The sequence below is a fragment of the Chroicocephalus ridibundus genome, chromosome 5 (assembly GCF_963924245.1).
Source record: "Chroicocephalus ridibundus chromosome 5, bChrRid1.1, whole genome shotgun sequence".
Lineage (NCBI taxonomy): Eukaryota > Metazoa > Chordata > Aves > Charadriiformes > Laridae > Chroicocephalus > Chroicocephalus ridibundus.
Genome location: NC_086288.1, coordinates 34,469,658 through 34,490,752, shown reverse-complemented (window position 1 = coordinate 34,490,752; position 21,095 = coordinate 34,469,658). Strand labels below are relative to the sequence as shown.

Here is a 21,095-nt window from a genome sequence, read left to right as displayed (position 1 = left end):
TTTTCTGTTAGCAGGGCAGAGTCCTCTTAAACCTCCTAGGCCTTCTGCATCTCTCCTGAATAAGTCTCCTTCAGAAAATGAGAATCCCTTAATAGTCTTTGAAATTTCTGAAGGTCAGAGGTGCCAAGAAAATCCTAATGCTGTGATATGTCCTGTGCCAAAGCCAAGATCAAGAAGCAATCTCAGACCTGTGGTCAATAATACTGAAAGTAAGATAGACAATGGAGAAGAAGTGAACCAGTCTACCACAAAAAGGCAGCAACCTCCAATTCAGCAGTCGCCTCTCTTAGATGATAGCTTACTAGACAATCACTTGATGATGGACAGCATGAGTACAGAAAAGAGCCAAAATAGTATTGTTTCAAGGATCAAAGTTTTTGAATCCCAAGGAACTAATGATACCTCAGGATTATCAAAAAAGCCAGAAATTGCCCCTCGTTCATTCGTCCCAAGACCTGTTACTGCAAAGAAACCAGTAGTTGCTCCAAAGCCAGGGGTAAGCAGAATTTCAGGAGAATGGGATGCATGGACAGAAAGCAAATCAACACCTTCCAAGGAATTGCAGCCTCAACCTGAAGGAGTTGGGAGCAGTGTTGTAACCAAACCTGAACTGCCAAAGAAGCCAAAACCTGGCCTTGTTAAAAGTAGTAGTAGTGATTTTCTTGATGCAAGGAGTGGATCAGAGAACAACGATGAACAAAAGAAATTTCCTGTTCCTGCTCCAAGGCCCCTTGTTCCTAAAAAGTCACGTTATGCAGAAAATCCTGCCCTTTCTTTGGCCTCACTAAAACCAATTGCTGCTCCCCCACGGCCTCCTGTATCTGCCCAAGAAAAAGCTTTCAAGTCTCTGGGGGAATTGTCACCTGCAGCCAACTCCTCAGCACCTGCTTTGCAAAATAAACTAGATGTGGAAGGAGATCTCATCAGTTTTGATGATGATGTTTTGCCCCTAAGTCCAGCTTGTGTAGTTAAAGATAGCATCAGTTCTGAAGCAGCAGCAGGTAAGAAGGAATTTTTTTTTTAAGCTGTCACTGTGGTTACTCTTTGCAGGTGTATGATCCTGCGTGAATTACGTCTGCTTGTCTTGACAGGGTTTGTGTGTATATGAAATTCTTGGTTTTCTGTTATGTCAAGATCATCATCAAGAAATTACTTGGATTTTGAGACTTGGGAGGTTTCAAGGCTATATAAGTCTTAGAACTTGCCTGCTGAATTTATTACGTGATTACTGAAATAATGATAAAGGACTTGATGTTATACGCTAAATGTCATCTCCAGAATGTATCACCATTCTCTCTAGGGAACGTGGGACATCTTATGTTTCGTCATCTAATCTGACTAATTTATTTGGGTGCCTGAAGTTCTGTAGTGGAAATCTAGTCATCTACAGAAGCAGCAATGTTTGTTGCGATTAGGGAAACTTGTGATCAGACATACTGGGCAACTCTGTCCATCTCACCAGTGCCTGCTTACTTTCTCTTTCCTTATCTTTGTGTCTTGCCTTGTCATGCATCTATATGCTTGTTACGCAACTTCAGTTTTTTCTCATAAGTGAAAATAATTATTTCATGTGGACAGATTAATTACGACAGCTACATCACTTTTATAAACCTTGTTTGATTCCATTAGGCACTCGAGGTCAATCTTTTTTTTTTTAATGCAGGTTTAGGTATTTTTAGACGCAGGTGGGTGTTGGTCTGTCATTAAATTTTATAGCAATAGGTTTTTCCCTCTTAGTATTCAAGTATGTCCTGATTTAGCTTACCAGCCCCATTGCAATCCAGGGAGAGTTCTGCTTTTAAACAGATGATGTGTCATAGAAGGGACTAACTATGATTTTTAATTTTTTTTTTAACGTCATTTATCATTAAACACCTTAGCTTTCTTAAAAAAGCAGCATAGGTACTGTGTAGTTGTCACAGTAAATCGATATTAGTGCTTGTTAACAAATGTGATTTCTTCTCAGTTTGTGGATTATATCATTAGATGAAGTTCCAATTTGTTATTGTTTCTCCTCTGTATTGGCATAAAAACCCCAAGGCAGATGTAGAAAGTCCCTTAAAGCCCTAAACTGTTAAGATTAGTATGTATGAACATACAGATCTTGGGAGCTTATGAAAGCAGTGAAATAAAGCAACAGAAGATCCTGCAGGAGAGGTAATTAACTCAATATGGATAAAAGTCCATATTTTCTTGGACTGACAGATTCCAAGAACACTGCAAAAGCTGTACTGAGCCTGAGAGGAGGGAGGAGTACAGGATGACCGGAGAGGCATTTTGTGCTTATGTCAAGGAACTGTATGACTGACAGTGTCTGGCTGGGAACAGAGTCGTGGAGACTGGAGTCATGAAACAACCACTGTGCATGTGATGGTTTTAGAAAAAAATTTAGAAGTGCGAGGGATGGCTCTTGTTTTCCATGCATTTAGGGGAAAACTTGTTTCAGTCATTTTATTTTGATTAATAGATGCAACAGGCAAAGGGAAGATGTAACTTTTCTAAGTACTAAGCAAGAAAAGAGAGTAGAATCATAGAATGGTTTGAGTTGGAAGGGACCTTAAAGATCATCTAGTTCCAGCCGCCCCTGCCGTGGGCAGGGACACCTCCCGCTAGACCAGGCTGCTCAAAGCCCCATCCAGCCCGGCCTTGGACACCTCCAGGGATGGGGCATCCACAGCTTCTCTGGGCAACCTGTTCCAGTGCCTCACCACCCTCACAGTAAATATACTTACAGTTTGAAAGTGCATAAAAAGGAAAATTATGTTTTGGCTATGTATGCTAAAAGACTGCCTTTCACCCAACCAGAAAAAAATAAATAACGTTAATTCTGTTAAATCAGAGGTTGAGCGATCCCAAACAAAACTCACCTGAAAAAACAGCTTTCATGATGAAGTGGTAAGAATGTCAGTCTTCATCTTTCTGGTTGGTGTCCTAGGTGTTATTCTTGATTTAATTAAGAAGAAAACACTTTCCATTCTCATGGTTAACAGAAGTATTGTTCAGATAATAGTTTCCTGACTTCTGAGTCACCTGTCCATGATTTTATTCATTGAATAAAATGGCATCTTTGCTGCAACCCTTCTTAACTACTAAAGAGAAAAAGGTCTGACAGCATTATCGCTTTATTACACTGTGAAATTGGGATTCATTCCACATTTTTGCAGGCATTTATGATCTCAAGATCATATCCTATACTCTTGATTAATAATGCCATGCTACGTCTTGACAAAGCATCCGCAAGAACAACACTGGCTTTCTGAAAAATGAGGCAACACGGAGCACTAACTATTTATCATGTTCCCGTAGGAACAACTTAAGATTTGTAAGATGAATCTATAGTAAAATGTTTTGTAAAGGCAGCAAGAGAAGGTCTAATCTTGCTCCCAGTTCCCCAAACCTTTGCATTTCTTACATATTTGTCATTGTCATTACTTAGCAAAATGACAGCGCTCTGCTTGTTGTTATGGCAACCCTAGAAAAGGAAGAAGGCTTTTATGCAGGGATGTTTGAAACTAAGCACCAACAGCTTGTTTGTCAAAGAGCAATGTTACATCACAGATTACAGCATTCACAAAACTTAATTTTTTTCTGATACAGCACAAACGTGCCTGGTACTTAGACTAATGTAGATAGAACTGGATGGATCGATCGCTGCTGCTGCTAACACCTGATATAAAAGTAAGAAGGTGAAGTGTTCAGCTGATGGTGGGGAGGGCGCAGAAGCTGAAGTGATCAGTTGAGTGAAAAGGTGAGGCAGGCAAAACAAATTCAGTCTCCACAGCAATTTAGTTGACTAACGTAAGTCATCAGCTTCCTCTAACAGAAGGCTACCATCTCCACAGTAGTGAAAGATATTTGAATATTATTTATGCGCTAAGATCAACAGTGGTGGCAACAAACCAGTTTATAGTTTCAACAGTTTAACTGTCAGTGTTTAACTGCTAAAGCTAGCTGGATGATTTTCTTCCAAGTTTACCTCAGGCAATCCCATGTGTTTCATCAGTGTTAGACAGCATCTCCCCCAGCACAGATGTTAGTAGACTGAACTTGCCCTTATCCAAACATTAATGATTTTACCTTTGTCTGACCTATATGGAGAGGGGGAATCATTCTGGTGCAAACAGGGACTCTGGGTACTAAGATCCCTTTCAGAGCTTTCAGCATGCGCTTTGGCAGGTGAACTCTGTGAGAGCTTTGGAAGCTCAGCAGCGCTAAGATTCAGAGGTGAACTGTGGCAGAACCTTGTGTCCAACTCATGTCTCTGATGCTGGCCCAGTGGAAGTGCCAGGAAGGAGACTTCAGGAATGACAAATCTGTAGAACTGCTCCTTTTATCAGCAGCCAAAACTGATCCCAGTTTTAAGTGCCGTAATTTTGGACTCAAAGGCTGGAGATAATGTTCAAAGCCATTTGTATCCTAATGAAATTACTCCTGTTCAAGTCAGTCATTTAGAATGTGATGGCATCTGTTTGGAACTGTAGATCTTGAGGTGCTAATGCTTTGATGACAGTTGTGATATTTTGGATCATCTGGGGTATTTTTGCATTTCTCTTATAGCTGATCACAGGGATTTGTGCAGTTCCTGAAGGTTAGAAGTTTCAATAATCTGTCAGGTGGGCCCTCTTCTCACTACTCTACTTTTACAAAGTCTTGGAAATGAAATCCTAGTGCAAGATGAACTGGGTGTAAACTCCATGGCTTCAGAAGATTTTACCCATAACTTGTATTAATTGCTACATTAAAGCATGTAATGTGCCTGCTTGCTAAATGTTCTGAGAATGTTTTGGACAAAGAGAAGAAGGTAACAGTTCATTTAAAGCACACATTTAAATTAAACCCTGGAATTGATCTTGCTAGAATGTTTTCATTCCCTTTTTGTGTGTGGTGAGTTATTCCTCCCTCTCTCTCTCTCTCTCTCTAAAACAGCGTGTAATTGACTGATTGTTCTATCCCTGATACACCAGAACTCAAAGTAAATAAATGCTTTGAAAAGTAGTTCAGAGAGATCCTTACCTTACCAGCAGGAGACAGCTCTGTCTTTTGATATCTTCATCATATCAATGTATTTCAATTCTAACAGTAATATGATTACTGCATTTCTTAATTGTTTTATCTATCTATCTATCTATCTATCTATCTATCTATCTATCTATCTATCTATCTATCTATCTATCGGCTTCATCGCCATATAAAAGTTCATTTCTGCCTGTTTGGCAAAAAAACCAAAAAACAAACCAACCAAACCAGAGCTGCTATCCATTTATATGTATTGTTCCTTCTTGTTGCATGAATGGTGGAATTTGTGTGACATTGTAGTCAATTCAGAAAAACTGCTGCTTTTGTAACTCCAAATTTGTCTGCTGTGGGGATATTGCGCAGCTGCTTGTTTTTAATTGCTTCCTTAGGAAGGAAGAGAAAAAAAAGAACTAAAATATCTCTAACTGGTAGATTGGTCCAGATACATCTTCAAAAGAATGCAGCTTTTCTTAGGGTTCTGCTGTGTTACTTCCAGTGACTCTTGTTGTGTTTATTTTAAAGTTACCTGTCTCCTTTTTTTTTACTCACTGCTGAAAGTATCATCCCCAGAGCAGAGTGAGCTGTCACATCCATTTAAATTTGCTATTTGGCTAAAAGCCCTAACAAAAAGAGATTTACCTGAAGACATGCTACTGTGGGGTGGAGCAGTGGAGGTATGGCGCTGTGCAGTGTCCTGTTGGCTTTGCTGCAAGGTTGGCAATCTCCAGCAGAAGTGGAAACAAGGATCCATTAACTCTTCAGGTGCTACAGATGTTTGCTTAGTAAACATAAATTGGAGTCTTCAAGGAGCTTGGAAGTAACTTCACTGTTGTCACAGGAGAGGGCCTTATATCTAGTTTCAGGAAACAAACAAGGTTTTAAAATCACAGCTACATAGTAGATGAGGAGCCCTTTAGGCTGTCAAATGTTGAATGAATTTTCTTTAGAGTTCCATGTCTATAGATGCTGTTACAGATGTCTGTTAAGTGGTAACAGACAAGTAATAATGTTCTTAATAGTAACTGTCTTTTGTGATGATTAAATCTGTTTATTTTACAATAATGCTTATAATGCAGATATCCTTTGATCAGACAGATTGTCAAAGAACAACAAAGTGCTTATTTAAAAGAAGTGTTTATAAATAAAACAGTATTTTTTTTCCTTTGCTGAAAGCATGTGAGATTCTTGCAGGAGGGTAGATAGGTATTTTAAACAACACTATAAATTCCCTTGTCCTTTACATTTTCATTAAAAAGATTTTTCTATGCCCCTGCTGCTTTCCATCACCAGTCCTCTGCTTTGGAGATTTCCAGCTTGCCTGTTTTGGCGCACTTGAATCTCTTGCCTATGAACAAGCCTTCATTCACCTGGCAAGAATGGACAAGGCTGAGTTGCTTCATCTCCAGGGTAATTTTGGGGTTTTGTTTTTTTGGTCACCCACTGTATGCCCAAATACCATCCTGCATCCAATTTTGAAGTGAGACCAAGTTATGCAATCAATTTCTAACAACATGGCCTCATGGCTGACCTGTTCCAGGCAGGAGGTTGGATTAGAGACCTCCTGAAGGCTCTTTCAATCTGAACTATCTTAGTCTTACTTTAACTGGTAAAATAGATTAATGATGTAGGAATAGCTTCCAAACTCTCACATAATAGCCCATGCTGGTGTAAGCAGTCCTTTTGTGCCAAAAGTGGTGTAATTACTATTGCCTTTACTAGTATGGACAAGCTAGCAATGAACCAAAGGGGTTTGCATTTACATACACACAGATACTAAGTGTCGGCATTCCTGCAGTTTGAGAGAGAAGTGCTGAAAGCTCAGAAAAGGTCTATTTATATCTGTCTCTGGGTACGATGTAGCGCTGTAGTTTTCCACCCCATAAATGCTTCTATTGCCATTAAGTGTTACAATAGCCCAAGAAATTTTGCCATTCTGATAGTAGATTTTATCTGCTCTCTAACATTCTAACACTGTGGATGAGGTATTTCATTGATCAGTTAAGGAAATCTTGCATTTTCAACAAGTACCTTTAGGTTGGATCTTCTGTTGCATCTCTCAGGAATTTTTTTCCCCCTGTACTTTCAGAGAATATCAAACTCTACATAATTCTTTGACTTTGTGCACTTTTGTCGTACTGATGGCTGGGCTCCGTCTGCAAACTCCACATGTATCCTGTACACATCATCCATTCTTTGGATTGGACTCATTCCTCAAAAATAGTGATCACTGGCCTTGAGTCGCCTTGCTTTTTGTGGTGATCCGTCAGATGTCAGCAGTGAACAGGGAGCAATGCCTGAAACCTATGCAAGTAGTTCACTACATTTTTCTCTGTTCTCAGTAGCAATAAATGTTGTTGGATAAATTCTTCCTGTCCTGAAGTCTTTGCACAACTCTTCAAAAAATCTTGTTAATGGGTGAGAAGTTTGAAATTTCTATTTTGGCATCTGGACATAATGTTTCTGCGAGGAAAGATAACCCTCAAGGTAAAACTTTCTGAAATTACCGTGTGCTTGCTCCAGTGTTGTGTGCTTTTGATAAAACAGCATAAGCCGGTGCAGAAATAAAACTAATGCTTTGGCAACCACATTGGAAAAGCTACTTATATGTAAAAGTTCTTACATATAAGAGATTTTTACCGCTCCGCTCAAGTACCTGTTCAACTAAATGTGCCATATCAGGTAAAGCAAATCTCCTTGGCCTGATGAACTATAAATCTTTGAATGAAGCAAGACCACACACTCCATTCATAGCCTCTACCAAAATTACTGGGCTAGTCATAAAAAACTTCTGTGTAAACTGGGGAAAAAGAAATCCTAGAACATTATGATAGCAGATTTGCTCGTCTCTGCTCTAATTTTAGGTCTGAAGCCATACCAAGTCTACTCCTGAGTACTGTATTCCTTTTATTTGGGTGACCTGGTCTACTCTCCTAGTGTTGGAGAATGCTGAGAAGCCTGAGTTTTACCTGAGTTTACTTTCAGGGTATGCACAGATTACATCCTGAAAGAGCCTGCATCCAGTTAATTAATGAATTAGTTAGTTTCCCAGTATATTAAAAGATATGATCGTGGCAATTTTACATGCAGAGGGAGCTGCAAATGGCATATTTTGAGAAAGGTGGTGCAGTTCGTATTATTCTCTCTAGGTCAGAAATACCTTTTCTAAGAACAGTGAACTATTCATTTTGGTTGTGAAAATTACTGGGGAAAACTGAAATTGGGAAAATCACCAGTGGTGTAATTTAGGATACCTATCTAATATGTCTATTTATAGTTGTAAATAGGTTGAGATTTAGAACATCGGAGTGAACATCAGGCTTTTAGTTGTAGCGTTTCACAGTGTTTCTTGAGCATGGGCCCCATTCCTCTTTGGTATGTTATCTGTCAGGTTTCCATTGAAACTCCAGCTATATTACTAGAAGGGGCTTGTTGTTGAAAATCTTCCCTCAAGTATGGGTTAAGTATTCTTCCACAAGCACCAGAGTGGTTTCATGGGGCTAGGTTTTAATAAAACCATTTGTTGATGAGGTTTGGCTCTATTCTCTGTTCCTGGAAGACCCTGATAACAATGCTGTTCTTTGTGAAGAGAATGTGTGAGGCTTACCTTTAACAGCTGACTTAGTTTTTTTAATTAAACATTGAAAGTAGACACAGTTGCATACTTTTGTAGTGGCAAGTGTTGTCATGTCAGCGTCAACACCTTTTGTACTACATCGTTCTGGTGTGTACTGAGAGTACTTCTTGCAGGACTGAGCATCTTCATAGCAGATACTACTGTTCTGTGCTTTTAGCTTTCCACATCTAATTTGTTTTGAGATTCCCCCTTACTGCTCCTGAGATATCTGTTACCATCTTACTACCACTTACTTAAGAACTTCCAATAAGTATTTCAGAAAGATACCTGTCTGTCCTGCTCATGTGGGCAAAACCTACTGTTTGTTCTGTAACCTCCTATTTTTTTTATTTTAAACAAGATGGTAAGTGGGAGTGGAGGAAAAAAGCTGTCTCTCCTAAAACGGTAAAAGAAAGAGATGATATACAGTGTATTTGAATGCACAGCTTTAATTTGTCTTTCCTGTCAACAAGCAGAGTAATATATGTTATCACATAAACCTTTGAAACAGAAGCTGTAGAAAAGTGAGACTAAGGAAGACACAGGCTTTAAGCATCATTGTAAAAGTTTAATAAAAAAAATATAAATCGATAGAAGTCTGTTCATATGTGTTATGAAAAGTGCCTTGCAGATTAATTTCCATGAGCTGAGAAGCCTTAAATGAGTATATTAACAATTCTGTTTTCACATCTCCATGAATTATGCTCAAATGATGCCCAATTGTTGTTAAACAACATAAAAATTTGATATGTTGTCAATCCCATTGCACAAAGCAAGCACAGTCATTTACTCAGGCAATTTCTGCTGCAAACCCAACACTGGGGAATGGAATAACACAAACAAGGTAATGAGTTTTAAACTAATTATGAGGTGACAACAGTATAATTGAACATAAGATAATGAGTGGAAAACTAAGGTTCATCGAATGGTTTTCTCAGCCTTAGAAATTACTTTTCTCAGGCTTAAAAATTACTTCTCAGATTTATTGATTTAGAGACCTCTGCCAATTGTTGAATGGTTTAGAAAACCATTTCTGTGCATAGTAATGATCAAGAGGTGACAAACAGTAATTTTTGTACAATTTTAAATCTCCCATAAATTCACAGATCTGTGATTATTTTGGCCGTTTAGAGCATTTCCACTTGTTCTCACAATGTCTGTATTTTTATAAGATGGAGGCTTTGGAAAATTGTTTCCTCATTGTTCATGCAGAACTTCCTTAACCTCTGCAGAACCTTACCTTGAGAGGTGCTCCCTGTGCTGGCGTGTTCCCTGTGGTCCTGCTGTATCAAGGAGCCTGTGACTTAGCCCTGCTCACCTTTCCTCTGCTTGCCTTCTGCCTTCAGCTTCCCAATGGGCCAGTGCAGCTTTGAGGCCCCGCTGCCCTGCTGCCTAACCAGAGTTACTCCTCAAATCTGGCATAGAGTTGCCAGATAAGTGAAAGAGAGGAGAAAGATACCTGCTTTCGGTTTTCTTTTTTCAGCTGCACTAAAGTCACTCTGAACGCCAGCATAAGAGTTAAAATTAGATAAATATTTTTTTAAATGCAATTCAAATGTTAGCAGCATAGCTAGCAGACGTAGGAATAATGGAATAAAAGAAAATTATAACTGCAGGCGTGCTCTAACAGTGGGATTTTTGTTTCTTGTAACGACTGTACTGCCAGAATGCTTGCATCCCTCTTGTGGTCTGTGTTTTCAAGTCCTCTAAAAAAAAAAAATCCCTGCTCTGATACTGCTTTCACTGAAGAGACCTAAACCTTTTATTGACTAGTGCTAATCCATAACTTAAACATGATGTTAGTTTTACCCTTATGTTCTAAACCATTGTGTCTTTGGGCACAATGTGATAGAGCCATCTTCTGTCTATGTGGTAGCAGAGCTTATTTTTAACTATAGCCCGTGTACCTTTAGCTGTAGATAAATTGTTGACCTGTCATGATCCTTTCTACCTGAGGTATATGCTCGAAGCTGTTGTACAAGCAGCCTGATGGAAGGAATTGATGTACTTTGATTCATGATTAAAATGTGACGTGAAGGTACCCAGGCAGATTTCTGGGGAGCCTGTAGGCAGGTGTCTTGACTTTGAGAGAGACCATGGCACAAACCCCCATGGCATACCTGTGTGTGATGGATATGCCTATGAAGAGAGCCTTAAGCAAGGGGCTAGTGGGAGGTGGACATCCGAGCAGGGGTGAGCGTGCACGGGCTCTGTGTCAAGTTGTCCCTGCTGTTGCTGCAGCCACACACTGTCAGCGGGAGCTGGGGACAAGGGCAGAGGGGGCTGCCCCCGTGGGGAGAAGCACCCAGCAAGGAGAAGAGGCAGCAGAGGCTGGGAGAGCTGTGGCATGCAGGAGGGCAGTCTGTTACACTGCAACTCAGCAGCTCAATATTACACAGTGTTTTCTTGCTCTCTCTGAGAAAGTTTTTGATTAAGAAAAAAAATAAATACAGAGCTTGAGGTACTTGGTCTTCCTCCCCTCTCTAAAAATGCCAAGGCTTTTTTAATTAAAATGCTAAAAGGTTTTAAATGAGGTTGTTCATAAATAACTACCATATTTCTGGATTTTCTTAAATCTTACGTATATTCCCAGACACAGATTTCTAGCACGTTGATAAACTGCATTGTGTTATACTGTCCAAAATTATCTGTAAGAAATCGTGAGTTCATATTACATAATTTTTAAATTGTTTTTTATAAGTCTTGAATATAGAATTTTATCAAATACAGGGCTCCCAACTTTGTCAGAAAGTGTGGCTGTAGTTTTGGGAAAGGGTATGTTTTTATAAAAAGTCCTGGAGAATTTGAAGAGATGACCAGAATGCTTCCTCTCTGAGACTCTGACACTCCATAAATAACATCTCATTGAGCTACACATCTAAAAAGGTCCCCAGAGGAGATCAAACTCAGTTTTTGGGGCTATGAATATGTGTCATGGAGAATTTATTGTCCGGAGTGCTTCTCCATTTCCTACTTTACACATTTACGATACCGTTAAGTGTTGCCATTTTACTGCAAGGTTTTGGTAACATCAGAGAAAAAGGTGGCAGTTGTTAACAACAGAGAAGAGGTATAAATGAAGTATTGCTCTTTGACATGAAGGTGTACGTGAGAAAGAACCCATTGATTTGAATTTTATTTATGTACAAGTGTTTTTACAGCTGCCTTCTACATGCGCATATGTTCCCATGCCTATTAATAAGAGACCAGTGCTTAAGTTTATGAAGCATAGAAAACATGCTGCTGTCTTACCGATGGAATGACTGGACAGGCTCGTAGAGGAATGAGTGGTACAGGCAAAGGCAGAAGTCAGGCACGACCCCCAGTCCTTGGTCTGAATCGGTCTCCCCCATGACACCATGTTTATAATCAATGAAATGATGCAGAATATTTCAGGGAATTGGTTGTTCTACAGCAAAGACATTTTGTTATCATTAATATTTAAATGCTTTGTTTTGTTTTCTTTCTGTAGGCGTTTTATCTGCTGCAGTGCTGATTGTTTAGCTTTGGCAAGATTTTATTGATTAAAACTTTTTAGCAAATGTGTTCACAACTATGTCTGCATATTAGAGCAACTGCGTTGAAAACATTTCCCTAAAGCCATCCTGATTTCAGGTTGCTATTACCAAGCAATGTCGTTGCTTGTAAGATATATATGTTGTTCAGTGGTTTATATAATCCCAGAAGGCATCTGGAACATGTTTATGTTAAGTCAACTATGAATGCACATGTACAAAAAAGACATATTATCTACAAAGAGCTGAGTTATGCTATTTGCATCATCCCTGATATATGTATATGTATATTTAGGACTTTCTTGGGTGTGATGTATAAATGTCCACAATAATAAAAGCAATACCCAGTGAGATTTGTGTTCAGCAAATAAATATTAAGTATGTTGGGATTTTTTTTTTCCTTTTAGATCCATTTCAATTCATCACTAAAAGTGAACCTGCAAAGGAACAGGCAGCTCAGCCAGCTTTAGCCCGGAAACCCACTGTGATCCGAATCCCAGCTAAACCCGGGAAACGTAAGTCCTTCTCCCAAATTGTCTGAGAAATAATTTTAACTGGGACTTATTATTTACTAATTGAGTTGCTGTTTACTGACTGTATTAGCTGCCAAAGGAATCCCGTGCTACAGTTTGACAAGACAGAGTAGCCAACCTAAGGGCTGTGGTGGGAGGGAGAAATAACTGGGAGTCACGTTCCCCTCTCCGTGCCTCCCAGCTACCTTGTCTGGCTCCCTCCCTTGTGCTAAGTTTGATGTCCCTCAAACCTTATGGAGCGTATCAGAAGTGAAACTGTGTGTGTGTGTCGGGGGAATTTAGTGCTGGCAGAGAAGACCTGGAGGAGAGCCTTGCAGCAGAAGCAAGCTTCTTTGGTCAGCTAAACCATATCACTGAGTTGTACCTTTGGTCAAATTGACTTCTGATATCAGCTGAGGATATTTTAATGCTACTTCCGAGTGTTCTGGGAGCAGGGCCTCTGCTTGTCAAAGGAACAACATTAGTGTATTAAACTTTGCTTCAAACACAGCTTAGTTGGGATGTAAGCATAGTTTTCACAGCTTACATCAAAAATTTCCCTTGACCCTTGTTGAATTTGAAATCTGTGGCCATTTAAGCAATAGCATTTTGGTAGCAGTTGAGGGAATAAAAAAGGCACGCAGGAACTTGGATGCAAAAACCTGATGTGTGCAATTTTGTGTCAAGGTTTTGACTGTAGTTTTCTGACAGTTACCATATCCCTAATCCCTTCCACCTCCTTTACAGCTTTACAAATGACACTGACAGTATCTCAGAGTGGAAATTTATCAGAGAGCCGTAAGGTCTTTGTGTTGATCTTTGTATGCTGGAGTACATACTTCCTTCTGTTTAGCCTTATGTTTTATCCTCAGAGCTTTGGGAGAAATGTCATAAGATAGTTCTTAAAACTCATATTTCAAAATCATGTTTTCTACCTGAGTAGGTGTAGAGCCAGCTTGTAGCAACTAGATGTCCAGATGACTTTTCTCTTATTATTTCCCGAGTTCCCTTCTTCGTCCTCCAGTGCAAAAATATCAGGTTTTCTTTTCCTCTGCATATGTGAGAAATGCAGTGGAAATGATTAAAAATGCAGAGAAGACTGAAGATATGAGAAAAAGTCTTTCTGTTAATACCTGATCATAAATAAAAGGGTTTTTTCAGTTGGAAGAATACGTTTACGAACTACTATAAAGAACCCAATACATAATTCTTCTCCACAAAGGAAACTGTAATTTCCATTTAAACAAAAAAAAGAAAGACCTGACAATGTTTTTTTTTTTTTCTTTCTCTTTTTCTTTTTCTTTTTTTTCCCGACCTGGATTCTCTTTTGAACTTGGAGATAACTGGTCCCTTGCTGCTCTCTAGTGGTAACTGAACTTCCCACAGGAGACTGCGGGTCATGCTGTACTTAGCTACAGTTGTCAGAGGGGTGTGAAGGACTGCTTTACGGGAGGCTGTGGCTGGAAGATTAATGGGATGTGGAGGAAAAGAAGCAGGTTCCAAGAAAGCAGAGCAGCCTTTTGTCAGATAGGAGCTGCTGTGGAAATGTAAGCTGTTAAAAGTTAAAAAATGAGAAAAGTACAACTGGGCCAAGGTATAACATGGATAGAGTAGGATTTACCTTGTAAGAGGGCCACTTAATCTCAGAAGAAGGGGTCTTTCAACATTGTGGGTAGGGAGAGAGATTAATTCTGTAAGGAACCAGCACAAACCAAAAAGAAAAACCTCAATAAAACAAAAAACACCCCACCCAGCACTACCAAAAAGAGGACAGAGCTGAATGCTTAAGAATTTGAACTCCAATAAAGCACTCGTTTAGTATTAGCATTTTTGTGGAGATGTGATTAGAAAGGAAGCATTAAGCTTCCACTTCAGTTATTACACTTAGAAATCACTGAAAATAACACCTGCCTTCTAGTTCTTGGATTGGTTTTTTTTTTCTTCCCTTATTTCCTTTAATTTTGGTCTTATAAAGAGTAAAGGCAAGGAAATTGGGCCATCTGTGTATATATCAAGATTTGAAGTGGTGTGAATAAATAAATCTCTTGTGCTTTTTATAAATCAGTAAGGTATGATAAGAGAAGATTTCTTTTGCAATTAGTGTCATGTTTACTTTTCATCCATCATACTAGCTTAGAAGAGTGATGAACTTCACTAACTTTTTTTCCCCATGCTTGGTCACTGCCGACACAGTACCTGTGGCCTGCTCCAAAGAATAAGGGATTTATCCTTGAACCGATCCATTTTTAATCATCACACCAGTGTTTGAGATCATAGTAATGCAACTGAGGTGTTAAAAACAAACAACACTTCTCCTTTCTATGTCTTGTTTCTTTGCTGAGAGTACTTTCCATGAAATGAGCAACTGAAAGTTTTCATTTAGATAGAATCTCTCCTCTTTTTTGTCATCAGTCTATAAAGGTCCAGGCTGTCTATACATGTTTTTACATAACTCCAAGACTGTCTGGAAGTCAGAAGAGCTCAAGTGTCTGAAGTTCTTTGTATGAAATGAATTTTCTTGGTATACAAATACATTGTAAAACAGATGGCAGGGTTCCAATGTATAAAGACAAAATGATTGGTAAATAGGCTGGCAAAACCTGGCCAAGTGCTTCCCAGGTTTCAAGGGCAGAGACGTTGAAAGCAAATATCATGTAATTAGCAGGGTTTTGCGTTCTTTATTGAGACTGAGGAAATCATCGCTCTTCCCTAATAAGATCTGTACTGTTTCCTCTTCCATGTCCCAAATTTGCTTAACTCCTTGAGGACTACCAGGGAGCTTCCATTTCTGTTGTCTTTCTGTCACCCTGAATTTTGTAGCAGGCAATCGTTTCTTTTCTTGCCTTTACCTTTCTGGAGATTCTTCCATCCAAGTCTCCTGATCTTTCAGGGTTACTTGAAATAACTCTCAGCTGTTTTCCAGCCTGAAGGATATTCCAGGAGCTGACAGCTGAAAAAAGTGAGCCAGTTTAGAAATGTGGCTGAGAGATGGTGATGGTGTTTCAGGGTATCCAGTAATGAGTCTAACATTCCCAGGGGCAGAAACTCTTCTACTCATCTAATATTATATCAACAAGTATTGCAGCTGAAACCCTGAAACCCTAGAATAACTTGCTGGTGTCCTGAGAGTCAAGTGAAGATCCGTTATGCAGGATGGGAAGTATTCCTGAAGTCAACCTCAGAGTTGCAATGCTCCCTTCATGTTGTTCCTGTTCCCTTCATGTCTCTTCTCTTCATTAGTCTTTAAGTGGTCCTGCCCATTGGCTGCTCTGGCTTTGAGGAAGGAAGTTCTGTTCACAAAAAATTGCCCCAAACTAAGGTGGATTCCCTTAGCTATTGCTGGTCCCTGTAAAGAAGCTATTAATTAGACTTTAATTTGGGAATTTTTGTTTTTTCACAGCTTTAAATGAAATCCCGCATAGCCCTCCACCACTTCCTGCTGAAAAGCCTATTGGGATCACCTCTGATACCACAGTGGGAAAACCCAACAGTGCTGACCTAGTAAAAAAAGTGGTAAGTTAGAACTTTTTTCTTGTATTAAAACTTTGTCTGCTTTTGTTAACAGATCTCTTGTGACTCTCAAACATTTGTAAAGTAAATCATTTGAAGAACCAAAGCATGAAAAGGACTTCTCAAAAATATAAGGCTTTTTTCTTTTAATTGCGTCCTCTAATTTAATTAGGTAATTTAGACTGCTGTCAGTTCTGAAAAGCACTTTGTTGATTTTTACTAAACTTTGATCACATCTATCTTCAATTTTTTGTATTTAGCAGCTGGAACTGGGATATTCTACAATTTAGTTTCAAAAGCACTGCAAAGTGGTTCAAAGTCCAAGGAGATTTACATAGTGAAATATTGTTGAAGTCCCTTAGAAATGTATTTGTTTACCTTCATACACACAGTACCTCTTCATGTCTGTGCTAATTACCAGGCAGAGGAAGCTTTTCTGTAGATGAATGAAGCTTGCTTTCTTCGGCTCTTTCCTTCTAGTTTTTTTTGTACTGGTCTTCTCAGAGTCTGAGTAGAACCATCTATTTTGGAAAGTAAGGTTCTACTCCTCACTACTGAGCACATAGTAGGGGAAGATATTGTAGCTGTGTATCCTGTTTGCCCTTTGACAAAGATTTACAAAAGAGAATTAAAATAAACTAGCAAATGACAGTAGAATTTCCAAATACTGAGTGCTGTGATGGCAAGAAGGGCAGAGAATCTTGCAGAAACCACAGGCAAAAAGATCAAATCAAAAGCCCTGACTGGATGGACAGCTGGCAGCAAATGTCTTTGTGGCTACCTCTGCTGATAGGATAAAGGGGTTTTTAAACGTCATGATTGAAGAGGCTATTTGTAGAGGTCCCATCTTTTCTGGGTAATGCTGAAAAAATAAATTCCGATACAAGAGGTTAAATAAAATTTTATACAATACAACGCCAAAACTTTTACAATGTCATCCAGATTCTTGTGACAGGCATGTGTAAGCTTCAGAGGATTTTTTTAAGAAAAAGACTGCATCAAATGTGCTGAAACATTTAAATGCTATCTTTGGAAATATATGAACTTCTGTGCTTCTAAAACTAGCATTGCTTGTCAGTGGAAGTGATTAACCAGCAACGGTAAAAAAATGTTGACCATAAGCAGCAGTTGGCACAGATTTCTTCCTTTTCACACAGAAGAGGAACATTTTTGGTATGAGGATAACATCCCCATCTGAAAGTGGCAGGTTGTTTTCTTTCTAATCAGGATCATTTAATCAGGAACATTCATTTGGGGACTTAATCAGGGGTCAAAATTTTGTCACAAAATAAATCTTAGGCATTTTCTTCGTGGGGAAAATCACATAAATTGTTTACCAGTTTCAAGCACTTGTATCTCTAAGCAAACAAGACTGTTCAGACCTATTTAACATTACTGGTTCAAAAGGGGGTACTTTTGAACCCGGATTTGTGACTCTGATTTACCATGCTGTTCCACAAGCAGCTGTGCTTGTTCAGAGGAGTTGGCTGTACTCTCTGGCACTGGCATGACAACGAACAGCAGGAGGCAGAAAGGATGGTAATTTGTTAATCCATTACTGTTCTCCATCCCCTTCAGACATGGCACATGTTCCGCTCTGCTGACTCTGCTACAGGGTAGTAATCTTTGGCAGGGTCAGGATGGGCAGCTGGGAGGAGTGACACCTTAATCTGCCAGAGCAAGATTCATCTGGGTTTATCTGTTAGATCTCTAGGAAACATACTTAGATACCTTTTTTAATGAGAGGTAATGTTATTTGCAAGAGACGCTATCCTGCGCGAGTTGCATCAGTGTCATGTTTTATGCTTGAAGCCTGTTCAAAGTCTTTCGTCTGTCAAAGTTCAATCAAAACTGATAATGCAACTGCGACAGTTGGAATCCCACAGGCAGTGAAAGTGTACATTTGTATGGTTCTACCTGAATTTTGCTCTTAAGCCCTGACTCCCATGTAGTAGGAAACGAGGGCTGGGTCATGCTTAGTGCACAATTTAAGCTGTGATTCAGGTAGTCAAACAGGTTATTTACCTCTCCCTCTATGTCCAACAAGACTTTAAAATGCTAGAACACACCCTAATAGTTATTACTTTATTCCCAGACCTCCAGAAACTCTTGTTTTTCCTGTCTGTAGGATATAATTTAAGAAATGCATCATTTAAACAAGATCATTTTTGTTTCTTGGGCTGAAATAAATGGCTTTTTTTCTTTTGACTCTTTGTAGGAGTTGGATCTTTCAGAACAGGGTGGAGTGCCTCAGCTACAACCTGTACTACCCGCAAGGTAAGTGTAATTCTTCAGTGACTCACTTGGAAATGGTGTTTCTGAATTAGTTTTCCTAGTTAGTCTCAATGTAGACATTACCAACTCTAGTCCTAACTCAGTAGGCTTGGGTAGGTAGCATGCTCTCTAATAAATAGGTAGGACCAAGTTGCTAGCTGATTAATAACTTGTTTGTATGTTATTGGTATGAGCAGGGAGATTATAGGAGGACAGCTGTTTGACTCTTCAGCTAATGTACAGTGGCTGATGACAGTCATTCCTTTCTGCATCTTTAACCTTTCCACCCACAGCTGAATGTAGAACATCCCCTCTTGCATGTTGCTGACCTTTTGATCAACAGTACTTGCACTTGTGGCTGGGTTTGAGTGGTGAACGAATGGAGGTGGCAGATGCTGCCACCCTGAAAAGGGCAGATGCTGGGCCAGCGCCTTCCCAGAAACACTGGCTAGTTTATATGGTTCACTTCAGACCTAAAAAGCCTGTGAAGGTGCAGAATCAGTGATAACCTTGTTTTTTTATTCTTTTGAACCAAGAAGAAAGAAGGTCTGCAGAGGCAAAAGTAGCTGTACCAGCCTTAAATTCAGGTCCACTAAATACCAGAGACAAACTGGAGGGAGATATGGCATTGGCTAGATAGCCCACTGTGGCCATCTCAGTATCTGCACTCTAAATCTGTGGGTTTAAACACAAGAGTTTTCTCTGTTGTGTCAGGACAGGAGAATCTTTCAGTTATTAAACTTAGTCTACCAATAATAATAATAAGTATTTGTTAACAGGAAAGAATGTGGTTTTACCCACAAGGAAACACCTCATTATTGCCCCCTATGGGCTTGTTACTTTTCCCCATTCTGTTTAGCATAACAGCATTCCTGATTCTCCCAAGGATCTCTGGAACTGCAGTTAACATTTTGTCCTTTCATTCTTCTGCTCAAATGGATTTTTATTTTTATTTTTTTTTTAAGTAAGCAGTAATAATTCCCTGATTTGCTTGTTAGAGCTTTCTTGTTTAGTTGAGTTGCCTTACAAACATATGGGTTGGTTTGTTTCCAGATTTAATGCAGTCTTTCCCCTTTTGTCAATATTAAAAATGCTTAGTTTAGGATGAGGCCAAGAAAAGGGAGAGGTGGAAGTTGAACAGAGGTAGAATTATTATTTTTTTTTTTTTTAAATTTAAAAAATAATCTATACTCAAATAGTAATAGAGAGCTCTTCTCAGGAACATTAGTAGAGCACTAATATCTTCTCAAGTGGTGGATGACACTCATGAAATATATCAGAAGGATAAGATCCACTAATGCACATTTGTTGTGGTCGATAATTTTTAAAGACCCTTGAGGAATTCATGCAAGCAAATAATTATGCTGAATTACACTATATGGAAAAAAGAGAGACAATTATAGCAGAAACTTGCAGTAACTGTCTGAAGATTTCCCAATAACAATCAAACAATATTGTATTTTTGGAATAGTGGTAGCGCCAGGGTTCTTAATAACAGGAAGCCAAAGTTTTATGTACCTAATGCTTGTTTATAACAGAGGTGATTTTTAAGTAGCAAATTATTGATTTGGCCACACTCTTTGACTCTGAAAATCATGGCTTGTGTGTACTGTATAGGCAGCTTTTATTTTATCAATGCTTAGTAAAGGGGATTTTTTAGATTTTTTAATTTTTTTTTTTGATTACCACTGTCACTTACTAATCTCTGATTTTGGTTCCTAAACTACTGGTACGCTAATGAGAGTGCAGTACCTTCAGCATTGTCAGAAAACTTGAGTATTTTCACCGCTGTTTTCTTTCGGCAGTAGACATCCATTGCATAAAAATGGCAAATTCTGCTATTGATGCCATTGTGCAAAGTGGTGTCATATGTCATGAGTTTCAGCAGAGGCCCAAAAGTCACTTTGGGTAAGTGGCATCCCAGAGAATAAGCTAGGCTAATTCCTGAAGACCAGCTAGATCAGCAGAGCTTCTCAGGGCTTTCACTAAAGCTCTCCACTGGAAGAACTCTGTCCTGAGGCAGCTTCTAACAAAGCTATTTCTAAAGGTGGATTGCTCAAAGGAATCCTGCTAATGTAGTGGGCCCCCAAGAAAGCTGGCAGGCTGGTCATAAGTGAAAGTGGTGAGCAGACTTGGAAATATGTAGTTGAAGGATCTGTCTAAGGACTTGGTCATCCAGTCCCAGCATCTGAAGAGTTTATTTATTCCCAGGGAGCTTCAGATGCCACACGCTTTACAGCCCAGGTCATCATGAGTCACGTTTCCTTATTGCATAATCTATAGCTAGGGCTGTGGTGGAGGACAAGGCAACGGACTTATTAATATGCATATTTCTCTGATGGTTTGCCCAATTTTTAGGCCTGTGGATGGAAAAATTGTACCTGCTCGACCTCCCCCACCTAAAGGTGTTCCTGGAAGGCCACCTCCACCAAAACTCTCTGCAGCCAAGACCTCCTCCCAGAAGGATGCTCTTTCACTATCTACTTCTAACATCGCTCTTGATAAAAAACCCAGCAAGTTCAGATTGGGACCTAAGAGAGCAAAAAGTCAAGTCTTTAAAAATCCAGATCCAGCATTACCTCCTAGACCTAAACCAGGTCATCCGCTCTACAATAAATACATGGTAAGAGTTGAGATAGAATATCTGAGACTGTT

At 39.3% G+C, this 21,095-nt stretch overlaps 1 protein-coding gene across 5 annotated transcripts in view; it reads left to right on the top strand.

Moving 5' to 3' along the window:
• Positions 1–21,095, top strand: part of SH3D19 (SH3 domain containing 19) — a 110,749-nt gene that overhangs the window by 77,874 nt on the left and 11,780 nt on the right. For 4 of the 5 annotated variants that reach the window (XM_063336561.1, XM_063336560.1, XM_063336557.1 and 1 more), the window contains 5 exons: positions 12–1,001; positions 12,552–12,659; positions 16,057–16,169; positions 18,385–18,443; positions 20,799–21,063. In XM_063336561.1, the coding sequence (XP_063192631.1) occupies positions 12–1,001; positions 12,552–12,659; positions 16,057–16,169; positions 18,385–18,443; positions 20,799–21,063 (1,535 nt within the window). The remainder of the gene's footprint in view (positions 1–11; positions 1,002–12,551; positions 12,660–16,056; positions 16,170–18,384; positions 18,444–20,798; positions 21,064–21,095) is intronic. The other variant, XM_063336558.1, reaches the window with a different exon arrangement.